The sequence below is a fragment of the Sinocyclocheilus grahami genome, unplaced genomic scaffold (genome assembly GCF_001515645.1).
Source record: "Sinocyclocheilus grahami isolate Dianchi unplaced genomic scaffold, SAMN03320097.WGS_v1.1 scaffold374.1, whole genome shotgun sequence".
In the NCBI taxonomy this organism is placed as follows: Eukaryota; Metazoa; Chordata; class Actinopteri; order Cypriniformes; family Cyprinidae; genus Sinocyclocheilus; species Sinocyclocheilus grahami.
In genome coordinates this window covers 953,984-968,822 of record NW_015505553.1, presented here as the reverse complement: position 1 = coordinate 968,822, position 14,839 = coordinate 953,984, and the positions used below count along the sequence as shown (strand labels likewise).

The following is a 14,839-nucleotide window of genomic DNA, read 5'->3' as shown; positions in this document are numbered from 1 at the left end:
GGAAGCAGACGCTACCACCTCAGGAGGTTCTGCAGCGGATGCCGCCACCTCTGGGGGTTCTGCAGCGGAAGCTACCACTTCTGGAGGCACTGGATTGGATTCAAGGACAGGTGAGGCCTTTGGAGCAGACTCATGGATAGGAGAGGCCTCTGGGGCAGATTCATAGACAGGAGAGGCCTCCGAGGCAGATTCATGGACAGAAGAGTCCTCTGAGGCAGACTCGTGGACAGGAGAGGCCTCTGGAGTGCAATGTGCAGCCCACACGCTCAAAATGGCGACTGCCATTACATTAAGGGCAGCATAGCGCAAGTAGAGCAAGACCTCTAAGACGGCGGGGCTTGAGAGCGCTGACATCACCGGGATGCCTGCAGCTCTCACCGACATCAGTGGTAAGTCCATCATGCTAGCTATCAGTCTTTTCAGTCTTGGCCCAAGCATCGCGTCCGACTCAGGCGTGGCGGCCATCTTGGCCGGGGACCCAGGCTGATCAGCTGCAACATGACGAGACTCTTGAAGATCAGCTGAGACATGACGAGACTCTAGAAGGGCAGCCATTTTGCGAAGAGACTCTTGTGTGGCGGCCATCTTGCGTTGAAGCTCTTGAATGGCAATCATGTTGTGAAGAATCTCTTGAGTGGCCAGCATGACGTGAGCAGGCCCTGGAGTAGCAGCCATGACGTTAGCAGACTCTGGCTTGGCAGACATGATGTGATCAGGCTTTGACTTAATACACATGACATGAGTAAACTTCGACTTAACTGGCAAGATTTGAGCAGGTCCTGGAGTAGCAGACATGGCGTTAGCAGGCTCTGGCTTGGCAGACAAGACGTTAGCAGGCTTTGGTGTAGCAGATGTGACGTGAGCAGACTGTGGCTTGGCAGACATGACGTGAGAAGGCTGTGGCTTGGCAGACATGATGTGGACAGGCTTTGGCTTGGCAGGCATGACGTGAACAGGCTTAGGCTTGGCAGACGTGACGTGAGCAGACTCTGGCTCTGGTTTAGTGCCGTGTTCCTTCTCCACAACACCGACAGTGAAAGCAGATCCACTCAACCGCAGAGCAAAGTCTATATACTCAGCAAGGGACCAGTGAACCTTTCCCCCAGGAAGCTGGGAGCAAATGGGTTCATTAAGACCCACCCGAAATATGTCCTTAAGGGCCACATCATTAAAATCCACCTGGTGACAAAGTCCACAAAAGTCCTCCACGTAATCCTCTATGGCCCGGTTTCCTTGACCTACGGCAGAGGAGGCGTGAAACTGCTGGGTACATTGTGTTGGGTCGTGTATTCTGTAACGAATCAGTCCACTGAAGGCGAACGTAGTGAAGAACCCAAGTGCAGTTTATTTAGAGTGATCCAAACAGACGAAGACTAGAGACACAGACTTGACGAGGCATAACAGACTAGACTCACCGACAGCGGGTATAACATCAATACACTACAAAAAACAATGGCAACATGAGGGCTACTTATAGCAGACAATGAGGGTCACGTGACAAGAACAAACCAATGGGAAACAAGACACATGACTAAGACAACCAATTAGAACATGACACAATGAACAGAGGAACCAATGGCATGAATGCATGAGGACAAGGGAAGCATGACACAAACAGGGTGAAGCGATTACAAAATAAAAGACATGAAAACATGAACATAAAACAAAACCCAAAACCCACATTACAGTTGGAGACTAATCAAAATGTCTATGTTGTTTCCAGTCCAGCATGTAATATCAACACAATCACTAAAAGAAACCCAGAAAGCAAATGCTGATGGTTTGATCAGTTTTGACTTTACTATCAATATGATGAAGTTGGTACTCTCTGATTTGGCTCCAGCTCTGACTGATCATTACTGTAACAGACATTCAAAAAGTATTTCCCAACTCGTCCACTACATTCTTCATCCTGACAAACATCTGTGTTTTCTGAGTGACTGTTTAAACTAATATCCAAAATCTCTCCATCCTAAAATTTATATGCGAGTGTGACGCTGCCTCCCTGTCACACTGAGTCCATGCAAAGCAGACGTCTTGAAATGTCTCTTTAGTCATACGCTAATTAGCATATTCATTACACCACTTGGTCTTATTTTCATTCTTGTCAGTCCTTACGAGACTCTAGAAGGGCAGCCATTTTGCGAAGAGACTCTTGTGTGGCGGCCATCTTGCGTTGAAGCTCTTGAATGGCAATCATGTTGTGAAGAATCTCTTGAGTGGCCAGCATGACGTGAGCAGGCCCTGGAGTAGCAGCCATGACGTTAGCAGACTCTGGCTTGGCAGACATGATGTGATCAGGCTTTGACTTAATACACATGACATGAGTAAACTTCGACTTAACTGGCAAGATTTGAGCAGGTCCTGGAGTAGCAGACATGGCGTTAGCAGGCTCTGGCTTGGCAGGCAAGACGTTAGCAGGCTTTGGTGTAGCAGATGTGACGTGAGCAGACTGTGGCTTGGCAGACATGACGTGAGAAGGCTGTGGCTTGGCAGACATGATGTGGACAGGCTTTGGCTTGGCAGGCATGACGTGAACAGGCTTAGGCTTGGCAGACGTGACGTGAGCAGACTCTGGCTCTGGTTTAGTGCCGTGTTCCTTCTCCACAACACCGACAGTGAAAGCAGATCCACTCAACCGCAGAGCAAAGTCTATATACTCAGCAAGGGACCAGTGAACCTTTCCCCCAGGAAGCTGGGAGCAAATGGGTTCATTAAGACCCACCCGAAATATGTCCTTAAGGGCCACATCATTAAAATGGCAGAGGAGGCGTGAAACTGCTGGGTTCATTGTGGTGGTCATGTATTCTGTAATGAATCAGTCCACTGAAGGCGAGCGTAGTGAAGAACCCATGTGCAGTTTATTTACAGACGTGATCCAAACATCCAAACATAAACCGAGACACAGACTTGACTTGACTTGACGAGGCATGAACAGACTTAACTAGACATGAACAGACTAGACCGACAGCGGGTTACAACTTCAATACACGACCAAAGCAACATGAGGGCTACTTATAGCAGACAAGAGGGTCACATGGCAAGAACAAACCAATGGGAAACAAGACACATGACTAGGACAACCAATCAGAACATGACACATACACAAGGCAGAGATATATGAGGGCAAGGGAAGCATGACACTAACAGGGTGAAACAATTACAAAATAAAAGACATGAAAACATGAAACAAAACCCAAACACCAAACCCCACATTACACTTTTATATATTCATAGACAAATACAATAATGTCTGCAAACTGCACCTGTTTGTGAGAGAAGCATTTATATATTCCTAGACAAATACAATAACTTTAAAATGCAGCCTACCAAAAATTAGCCAGGAAAATGTAAATGTAGCTAAAGCAGGCATAAGATCACATTGGAATTATAAGGTTCTGCCATTTTTATCAAAATTGGGTTATTCACATATTCTTATTCTGTGACAACGTATTTACATAGTTTTTTTTGTTATTTTTTTAAGTTGTGTATATTTTGGGACTGATATATGAAAGAGACTTCCTCCCCATATCACTATATGGAATGCAAAACAAATTTGAAGCTCAATATTTCGAAACTGCTCAGAATGCAGATGTAACCTTATTCCAAGGTGATGATAAGACATTTAACAGTTCATAAATGTCATGGGGTGTAATCCCATAAAATGGCATTGATTGGACACTGGGTGGAACCCCAAAATTCTGCGTTATGATTAGTCAACTCACAAGTCAGAGACGGGACCTTAACCTGTGTGGAAATCATGGGAAGTAGAGGATTGATACAGTGACAAATATGACTAATTTATATATAAATAAAATATGTTTGTGACTTCAAATAACTTCAACATAAATGTAAAGTTTTTTTTTAACTCTTTAAATGACAGAACTAGATTATGGAAGTTCAACAATTATTAAGTATCACCAACTAGTGAAACCCACCATCATATGTACAAATGTTAGTGAGAAGACCAAAGCACACGCTGAACACATCACTGTTACACATGTAAGATGTTTATATTTCCATAAAGCGTGGGGAAAGTTGTTATATTACTGCATACTGTGAAGGATTTTAGGGTAATAGTGTATAATATGACGATAGGAGTTATAATTAATTCATAATAATTCATTACATTTATATAACGCTTTTCTAGGCACTCAAAGCACTTTACATTGTTAGGGGTATCTCCCCATCGTGAGTTGTGAACATGAGTTGTGAACGTTAGCGTTTTAGACAACTTTATAGCAGATAAATTAATCAGCTTAATTCAAAGCCAAATACATTTATTAAGTATTTCAAAGGGGCGGTTTCTTCATTAGGATGATAAGGCGGCGCACCACCAAAGTGTGAATTTTTTCTATTACATTCAACAACAGTGTTACTCTAGCTGTCACTGTTTTATGCTGTGTGCACACCAAATGCGAAGCGAATATTCTCATTGCATTATTACTCACGGGATGTATTTCGTGTCACTCACGTGAATAAAATCATTGCGTATGCTCTCCTCCATTTTCTGATACAACCAGACGTGTCAAACTGGTCATGTCAATAGGCACTTCACTGATTGGCTTGCGTGACAACGCGTCATGCGAATTTTCCGCTCTAGTTTAAATTTCTCAACTTGCACGGAAGACGCGATTGAGTATATGATGCGTTTGCGCCCATATTTCAAAGGGGCGGTTTCTTCATTAGGGTGATAAGGCGGCGCACCACCAAAGTGTGAAAGGGAGGGATTTTTTCTATTACATTCAACAACAGTGTTACTCTAGCTGTCACTGTTTTATGCTGTGTGCACACCAAATGCGAAGCGAATATTCTCATTGCATTATTACTCACGGGATGTATTTCGTGTCACTCACGTGAATAAAATCATTGCGTATGCTCTCCTCCATTTTCTGATACAACCAGACGTGTCAAACTGGTCATGTCAATAGGCACTTCACTGATTGGCTTGCGTGACAACGCGTCATGCGGTATTTCAAAGGGGCGGTTTCTTCATTAGGATGATAAGGCGGCGCACCACCAAAGTGTGAATTTTTTCTATTACATTCAACAACAGTGTTACTCTAGCTGTCACTGTTTTATGCTGTGTGCACACCAAATGCGAAGCGAATATTCTCATTGCATTATTACTCACGGGATGTATTTCGTGTCACTCACGTGAATAAAATCATTGCGTATGCTCTCCTCCATTTTCTGATACAACCAGACGTGTCAAACTGGTCATGTCAATAGGCACTTCACTGATTGGCTTGCGTGACAACGCGTCATGCGAATTTTCCGCTCTAGTTTAAATTTCTCAACTTGCACGGAAGACGCGATTGAGTATATGATGCGTTTGCGCCCAACCCAACCTATTGGCATCTTTGCATTGACTTTGTATCTACTTACGCAAATAATTAAATTAAATCTAGCTCAGTCCCGGGAGTTGGTTTGCAAACACAGGGAGCAGGTCCTTTCGCACCTGGCCCGGTTGGGACTTCAGGTCAACTGGGAGAAGAGCAAGCCCCCCGGTGCAGAGCATCTCTTTTCTCAGTGTGGTGTTGGACTCAGTCACCATGATAGTATGTCTCTCTCAAGACCGTGCTCAGTCAATGCTGAATTGCTTGAGTTTGTTCAAACACAAGACTGCGGTTCCACTGAAATACTTTCAGAGTCTCCTGGGGCAAATGGATTACTCGGTTTGATGCATATGAGACCACTACAGCATTGGCTTCAGAATCGAGTCCCGAGATGAGCATAGTGCCACAGCACAAATCGTGTGGCTATCACGCCAATCTGCCACCGCCTCTTCAGCCCTTGGTCGGACCTTGTGTTTCTATGGGCAGGAGTTCCCTTAGGCATTATCCAGGCATGTTGTTGTCACAACTGACACCTTCAAGACAGGCTGGGGCACCGTGTGCAATGGGCATGCAGTTTCGGGATCATGGATAGGACCTCGCCAACATTGGCACATCAACTGCCTGGAGTAACTGGCTGTGCTACTGGCCCTGAGGAGGCTTCGGCCATTGATTCAGTGCAAGCATGTGTTAGTCCGAATGGACAACACCACGACAGTGGCGTATATAAATTGTCTGGGCGAGATACGCTCTAGTCGCATGTCTCAACTCACCATATCCTCCTTTTGGAGTCGGGCGACCTGAATCGTGCAGCTGATGCACTTTTGCGATGGGTCATGCTCCGTGGAGAATGGTGACACCATCCCCAGATGGTCCAGCTGATATGGAGTCGATTCAGTGAGGCTCAGGTGGACATATTTGCCTTCCAAGAATCATCCCATTGCACCCTGTGGTACTCCCTGACCGAGGCTCATCTATGGATGCATATAGGTAGCGAAATTCAATTTAAAATGCAATATGCAAAATGGCAATGCAATATTCAAAATGGCATTGTATTTTTGTATTTAAATTTACATTTTCCATTACCCATACGTGCAAAGTTTGGTGCAAAAGTCAAATGAAAATTAAATTTTATAATTTACATTTGCCATTTCCAACAGTAGTCTTAATATGTAAATTGCATGCACATTTGAACGCTTTATAAGTTGCGAAATGAAAATGAAAATGTATAACACAAATTGATTTGATGTGTAACATGTTCAAGCAGAAATGGTAGCAAAATTATAATTTAAATGCTATTTGTCCTAAATGCATTTAGACTAACAGTTAGAACACTTAGGATTGCATTTTCATCATGACGCCGTGGGATATGTGTAGCAAAATTCAATTTGAAAATGCATTCCGAGCTGACCACGCCCACCCTCCGTCAATCATTGCTCTTAAATGTTTAAAAAACAGCTAATTTCAAGACGCTGACGTCACGTGGGTCACTCGCAGTGTAAGACGCTCAAATCTCAAGACGTTCGGTAGATGTTCGGTCGACGGTTAGACGTTCGATCGGTCGGTCGTTCGAACGTTTGATTTTAGCATGGAATACGCTTCATATATTTCTGTTCACGCTCCACTTCATCTGCCAGTGAATTCAACGATCTTATCAGATCTCCAGCCACCATGTTTCAAACAATCCAAACGTACCACACTTCCGCCAATCCCCGCCTTGAAGCAATGAGTGACAGAGGGTGGGCGTGGTTAGCTCGGAATGCATTTTCAAATTGAATTTTGCTACACATATCCCACGGCGTATGGCAAGCCGTTTTGACTTTTATTCATTCTCATGATATGAATTCTTGATATCAACAATTACATTTTCACTAGTTAAAATGTTAATTCTTGATATCAGGAATTAGATTTCTACTAGTAACAAATGCTATTTTTGATATCAGCATCTACATTTCCACTAGTAACAATGTTAATTAATTGTTGATATCAAGAATTCATATCCTGAGAATGAATAAAAGTCAAAACGACTTGCCATACACGGCGTCATGATGAAAATGCAATCCTAAATGTTCTAGCTGTTAGTCTAAATGCATTTAGGACAAATAGCATTTAAATGATCATTTTGCAACCATTTCTGCTTGAACATGTTACACATATCAAATCAATTTTTGTTATATATTTTAATTTTCATTTCGCAACTTATAAAGCGTTCAAATGTGCATCTAATTTACATATTAAGATTACTGTTGGAAATGGCAAATGTAAATTATAAAATTTAATTTTCATTTTACTTTTGCAACAAACTTTGCACGTATGGGTAATGGAAAATGGAAATTTAAATACAGAAATACATTGCCATTTTGAATATTGCATTGCCATTTTGCATATTGCATTTCAAATTGAATTTCGCTACCTATATGCTTCCATAGTCATCTCGGCACGGATGCACTGGCGCACAGCTGGCCCCAGGGTCTACGCAAAAACATGTTTCCTCCAGTGAGCCTCATTGCACAGATCCTGTGCAAGATCAGGGAGGACAAAGAAGTTTTGATGGTTGCCCCCTTTTGGCCCAACTAGATTTGGTTTTCAGAGCTCATGCTCATGGCGTCTGCCCCTACCTGGTGAATTCCCCTGAGAAAGGACCTCCTATTTTATACAGTTTTATATAATATGTATTCTGGTATTCTGGTGTTGAATAGTTTCCCTATAGACCCTCATTGCAAGTGCATTCCTGTAACCATATGTTTTATATTACCCTTTTTAAAATTGTTCTCGAAAGTCTATGCAATCTAAGTGTTTCTTTTTTTAAATTCTATTAATGGTGTAATTAAAAAAAATATATATATATATGGCACATGACATTTTAACCCTAGTCCTGTTAGCCAGATTTAAGTATATAAGATGCACATTAATGGAGACAAACACACAAGCACACACACACAAAACCTTCAAGATGTTCCCAAATGAGATTACTTCTACACTTACCTCCATTTACAGCTTCTTCACTATTATTGACTCAGATGTCACGATCGGTAATGCTTAGAAGAGTTGCTTTGCATAGCTCAATAATGTAAGTGACGGCCTGCAATAGAATTTAAATTTCCCTTGCAGTAATGGCACTAAAGGGCCGTGTGAACAATTTAGCCAATCAAATAGTTATATACAATTAAAAAAAATATATATATATATATGGCACATGACATTTTAACCCTAGTCCTGTTAGCCAGATTTAAGTATATAAGATGCACATTAATGGAGACAAACACACAAGCACACACACACAAAACCTTCAAGATGTTCCCAAATGAGATTACTTCTACACTTACCTCCATTTACAGCTTCTTCACTATTATTGACTCAGATGTCACGATCGGTAATGCTTAGAAGAGTTGCTTTGCATAGCTCAATAATGTAAGTGACGGCCTGCAATAGAATTTAAATTTCCCTTGCAGTAATGGCACTAAAGGGCCGTGTGAACAATTTAGCCAATCAAATAGTTATATAAATATTTTTTACATTAACCTGTTATTGAACATTTAGATCAATGCTGTTTGGCAAATTTTCATTCAAGGCCTATTTTAAAAGGCATTTCTTGCCCATCAAGGTTGCATAGTATTTGCTATTTTAGTGCAGGATGATCTTACACTTGGAAAACACATTTGAAAGTGAATGTTACCTCAGGATTTTTAAATAGCACGTTGAGTGTTCTTTCAGTTGTTGATGTTTTTTGTGGATTCTTACATTTCAAGTTGACCTTTAAGCAAAGAAACTATATATTTGAAAAGTTCTAACAGTGTCCTAACACTGCCTCAGGACATTTATGAAAATGGAAAGTAGAAAGAGAAAAAGGCAAACAAACCATTTTTGTTCAACTGAGTTTATTTCCAAAAGGCACTCACTACATTGAATGTAATGGTTGCACAAGATACTGCAGATATTGCGAACAGCAATTTACTAGCATGTGCAGCCTGAAGTATAGCTCAAACATGGACATTTCAAAGTCTCAAGAAACATGTTTGTGGTACAATCAATACCATAGCATTATAACATATTAGCACGATAGCATGCTTTAGGGACCCATGTCTCTAAATTGTTTTGAATGCTTTAAATTGCTTAAAATTTTCATAGCTTTTTTCTTATTACAGATATTCAGTCCGTTGCTGCATTCGCTCTAGACTATTGCAAACATGAAAACAGTAATTAACATTAGCTCAACAACCCAAAAACAAAAAAAATAAAAATAAATAAAGAAAAACAGAGCGTGACCTCACCTACTCCCCCGTGTCGTGACAGTGGGTCGAGGCGACGCTCTAGGTCGGGGGCCTCGAAGTCTAAGCCGGATCTACGGACCGTACTTAAGACTAAGAGGTCCTCGGCCAAAAAGTCCTGACGCCACTGGCCCAGGACTCATGAGGGCAGTCCCCTCTGGGGTGCAGCGGGTTACACCGCATTACACGGTGTCCGTCTTGCCTCAGTGCCCTCAGGAGATCGGTCTGTTAACCCTGCCGGAGTTACAGGGCACAGCGGTCTCCCGTGAGCGCCACTCTCAGTTACCGCCCGGCAACGTAGCGGTGCTAAGAGGCTCGCCACCTCCGCAGAGGTCTCTAGAGCAGCATGTTTGGGTGTTCCCCGCCGGTTCGCCGTTACAGGGCACCGACTTGGCTGCACGCATTACACCAGAGATCAGTCTCGAGAGACTGATTCCCTTAGTAGACTTTTTGGCAGCGTAGAAACTACTGCCAAATGTGTCTCAGTGGGTCCTGCACACTGTAGAGAGGGGACGCCCACGCTGGTGGGCCCCGAGCAGGCTCTGGTCATGGAACAAGAAGTAGTCACTCTTTTGAGGAAGGAGGCCATCGAGGTGGTCCCTCCTCATGCGAGGCAGTCCGGGTTCTACAGCCGGTACTTCATAGTTCCGAAGAAGGTCCTGACGCCACTGGCCAAGGACTTATGAGGGCAGTCCCCTCTGGGGTGCAGTGTCAAGCAGTTTCAGTGACTGCTGGGTCTAATGGCAGCTGCATCCAACGTGATACCTATTGGCCTGCTGTACATGAGGCCCCTACAGTGGCGATGCCTACGTGCCTTGGACATGTGGAGGAAACCTTGGCTCTTGGCTCAGGGCCCGGTGCTGGGAGCTCCTTGTCGCCGCGTAACGCTAGCGACGGACGCGTCCCTCACCGGTTGGGGAGCGGTCATGAGTGGCCACCCTGCCCACGGTCTGTGGAGTGGTCGCCATCTCACGTGGCACATCAACTGCCTGGAGATGCGGGCCGTGCTTCATGCACTCCTGAAGAGGAACGTCTCAGGTTACGTATGTAACCCTAGTTCCTCGAGGGAACGAGACGCTGCGTCGCGGTGCCATACTTCCGGCGTCCCGACGCTGGTCTCACCGCACGTGCTTTTATAGCTTACTGGTCATTACGTCACCCGCCGTGACGTCTCGCCCATCTATTGGTCTGATTACACACGAGGTTCAGAGCCCGTCACGCTGAAGGGCGTTCCCCTAGCGTTTCCGACGCAGCGTCTCGTTCCCTCGAGGAACTAGGGTTACATACGTAACCTGAGACGTTTTCTGGCAAAGAAAAAAAAACCATTGTAAAATTTTCCTGTCAATCCTAAATGGAACTGTACCCTAAACTTTCATAAAGCTAAAACGGTAGTATGCCATATACATCTTTCATTCACATGTACGATGTCTAGTAGACTTCAAACAAGTTTCAAACTAATTTTAAATGCTACCCTAATCATCCACAAATCAATGTAACATTGTGGTAATGTTGTGTATTCTGGGTGATAATTAAAGGTGCAGTAAGTGATTTCTGAGAAACGCTGTTGATATTTGAAATGACCAAAACAGACACACCCCTAACCAAAAGGATCACGTCCTATCTTGATAGCTCCGCTCCCAAATTTACAAACATGCTATACATCAGGCACCACCCCCATCATGAGTGGGCACGCCCCTTACTAGTGATTGGCTACAAGTGTGGTGCTCGGTCTGATCCACTTTCAACAGCGTTTTTCAGAAATCACTTACTGCAATTATAAGCATCAAGACAATAGCTGTGTTTCTATTACCCTTCAAATTGTGCAAATTGAAAATGCGAATTGAAAATCCGCCCAATGGAAACACATCAGTTTCACAAAAACTCCCATATATCTAAAAAAAAAAATGTATGTCCGCAGGTACGTCCGTCCGAGTATTTTGCAAAACTGCAATGGAAATATATTTTTTTCCCGCATTCGTCTCCGATTAAAAATAATGTCTAGTGCTGTGGCTGCGATACACGTAAACCTAGCATCTGTTGGCATGACTTATCGCGAGAGGAAAAAATTAAGTTTTAGTTGCATAACTTTGGTTATTGGAAATACCGTCATTTCGCAATAGTTTTTTTATCGACATTTTTAAAATGTCGCAAAAGTTTTGGGCAGATCTCTAATGGGAATGCAGCTAATGACTTGAAGGGACAAGACGCCCAAAAATGGAAAATGTGTTCAACATGTGTTGTTTTGGATTTCACTGACTTTAATTGCATAGTCAAAAACATTTGAAACACTTGTGTTCTGCAGAACAGAGTCAGAACACAAGTCATACAGATTTGGAGCACAATTTTTGGGTGAACTTTAAATGAAATAAACAGATACGTTCAGTAGTTTGTGATTAAACTCTACTAGACATTCTGCCTTATATGATGTCTACCATGACTTTTATGGCTTCTCTTCCGTCCCATTGTCATAAAATTTCAAACTATGAAAACAGTACTGTGTAGCAACAGCTTTAAATATTTCATGAGAGCACAGCAAATTTTATGTCAGACATACCGTACAATTGAACAATTACAGTAGGACTGCAAGCCCTGAGATTTATAGGTTAACTTCATAAATCTGGATCACATTTTGATGCACGTAACTTGTTTTACAGGACAGTAGAGCTCCGTGTATATACAACCTGTCACCAATTTAACATGGTTTCTTCATATTCAAAGAGTTTTATCACCTTTGATCATGGGGGATTCATGTCTCTTTGTAAGTTTCTCTATTTTGAATGGGTGGAAAATCTTGACAAACATTGTTTTTGAGCAGTTATGCTTCTTGACAAATGACCTTGAAGTACAGTCTGGCAGAAAGTACATTGGAAGTGTAGCACTTTCAGTCACAAACCGCCAATGTAGCTTGCTACGGATTTTTCGTTTGTTGTCAAGGATGTTTGGAGAGATTCTTTCCAACTTATACAAGCATTTTTCAGTGGTCTGAAGAAGAGAACGAGCTGTTTTCCAGTGCTGCTACTGTCGCCATATTTCCATTATCAAGTTATCAGAACACAGTGAACAGATAAATGAACAGCAGAAATTGAGATTCTCACATCTCAGCTCAGGGTAAGGGCTAAAAAAAGGCACTTTAGGTTTATATTATTTTTCTACACGGTTCTCTCTAGGGCTCCATCTGCAAATGGAACTCCTTGTCTTCAAGTTTTATCTCGTTTTCTTCCTCTTTGGTCTGTGGTGGTAGAGGCATGAATCCGTTTTGTTTATTGGGGCTCTCCACAAAGAGAGGTAAGTTGGTCAGACTGGTGTTGACCTCTTTTTCAAGCTCCTCGTCCTCTGCCTCTTTCTTCTCTTCATCCATTGTGGGAGTATTACAGGTGAAGGTATCTAAGGCTTTCCGGCCGTCGTTTGGGATGTTCTTTCTCAACTCTTTGTTCTTGTTCCGCTTGGCTAGTTTTGTGACTGAACCAAGGCGGTTGAAAATGTTATCTTCAGAGTACGCCTGGCTTGGGTCACTCCGTCGATGCTCATTCTGCTCAACTCGTAGACGTAAGTTGTTGAGCTTTGTGTCGATGCTCTCCTGGGAGGATGTCTTGTAATTAGTGGTGTCCAGGCTATTGAAGGCAGCTCGACGTTCAGGGGACAGCATGTCTAGGGAATGGGCCCGCTGGTCGAAACCCAGCTGCCTGCGCTCCATACTGCGAATGGTGGCGGCCCTCTGCAGTTTGTCGTGAACTTCCACGCTGAGTCGACGCCTGGTCTCACGGAATTCTGCTCGAACATTGGCCTTCCATTCAGCAGCGTGAGCCTTAATCTCACCCACCTTTAATAAGATGACAATGGTAAATAAACCTGTAACCCTTTAGTTATCCATGCAAATAATTGTTTGAACTTTGTAAGAGTTAATTATGTATATGAGTGCCCACAATTAAGAAAAGGAAAAATGCATGCCAAATACTTGGAATGTAGTCTTTGTGTTGATGTTGGTTTAATACACTTTCATACAAAATAATAATTATATATATATATATATATATATATATATATATATATATATATATATATATATATATATATATATATATATATTTTTAGAAAGCACCCTGAGCCAGTCTCCAATCATGCTTAGAACTGCAGCAAAGTAAGCCATTCCAACCAGGATCCAGAACCACACCAGCGGTTTGTACCATTCACGGTACTCTATTCTTCTATTGCCTCCTGGAAGAGATTGCAAGAGATGTATAAATGACACTTTCATTTCAGAGGTGGGAGCATTCGATTGTATTTTAAATCTACAAGCACGCCTTTTGAGGCACACATCACAACCTCCTGCCAATTTCATGTAAGCTATTTCCTGAGAACTGCAATCAGACTAGCTCGGTTTTTCTTGACAATTCATTGTGTCTGCCAGTAGAGAAGCTTCAGAAAGACAATAAATTGCTTTTATATGGACTGTGTTTTATTCAAGTACTAAATTGAAACAAAGTCTATAATGAAATCCAATCATCTGCGTAGGTAAATTTCTTCCCTCCAGCCATTTTGCCTAACAAAGCAAACCAAAAGCCACTGGACCTGTTCCTTGACAGAAACTAAACTCCACAAGAAACTAAATGTCAAATGATCATTTGACAATGAAAATTTCAAGACTTTCAGAAATAAAAATGACAAAATTCTACAAGTCTACTGTTAGACATGGTTCATGGATAAATTCAACTAGTGAGAAGTATAGGGAAGCATAGGGAAGTGAGGGTTTTTCCCCATTAATTCCAAATGCTGTCCGTACCTGCAACATAATCTCCGATCCCAACAGTCGTCAGTGTGATCACCACGAAATAGATTGCCTCCAGCCCGGTCCATCCTTCAATATGCTTGAAGATGATGGCTGGTATAGTGACGAAGAGGATGCAGCCAGCCAAGATGAAGAGCAATGTAGAGGCCACTCGAATCTTGGTCTGGCTTATTTGATTGTGTTTGCGCTGGGGGGGGGCAAACAGACAAAAAGCAATATCAACATGAAAGATGAAGCGACATCGTACAAGAGCCATTCTTAGTCACGCAAACAGCATGACTTCATTGCCAGCAGCGGCTACATGTGGCACAAGAAGACCTTTCGTGACTTTGTGAAGGTGTCATGTGTTCATTAGCTCTCTGATGGGCCTAATGATGATCTGAATGAGACTGATTAGCTCTAAAGAGGTGTGATCTCAACCCGTACTGCAGATGCCGCTGTCTCAGCAT

At 42.5% G+C, this 14,839-nt stretch overlaps 1 protein-coding gene across 1 annotated transcript in view; it reads right to left on the bottom strand.

Moving 5' to 3' along the window:
* Positions 1 to 11,082: 11,082 nt before the first annotated feature.
* LOC107549506 (potassium channel subfamily K member 10-like) overlaps positions 11,083 to 14,839 on the bottom strand; it is a 26,296-nt gene continuing 22,539 nt past the window's right edge. Inside the window, exons 5-7 of the mRNA XM_016230621.1 lie at positions 14,385 to 14,647; positions 13,690 to 13,819; positions 11,083 to 13,437 (exon numbers count right to left, since the gene is read on the bottom strand). Coding sequence (XP_016086107.1) covers positions 12,768 to 13,437; positions 13,690 to 13,819; positions 14,385 to 14,647 — 1,063 coding nt within the window. The 3' untranslated portion in view covers positions 11,083 to 12,767. The remainder of the gene's footprint in view (positions 13,438 to 13,689; positions 13,820 to 14,384; positions 14,648 to 14,839) is intronic.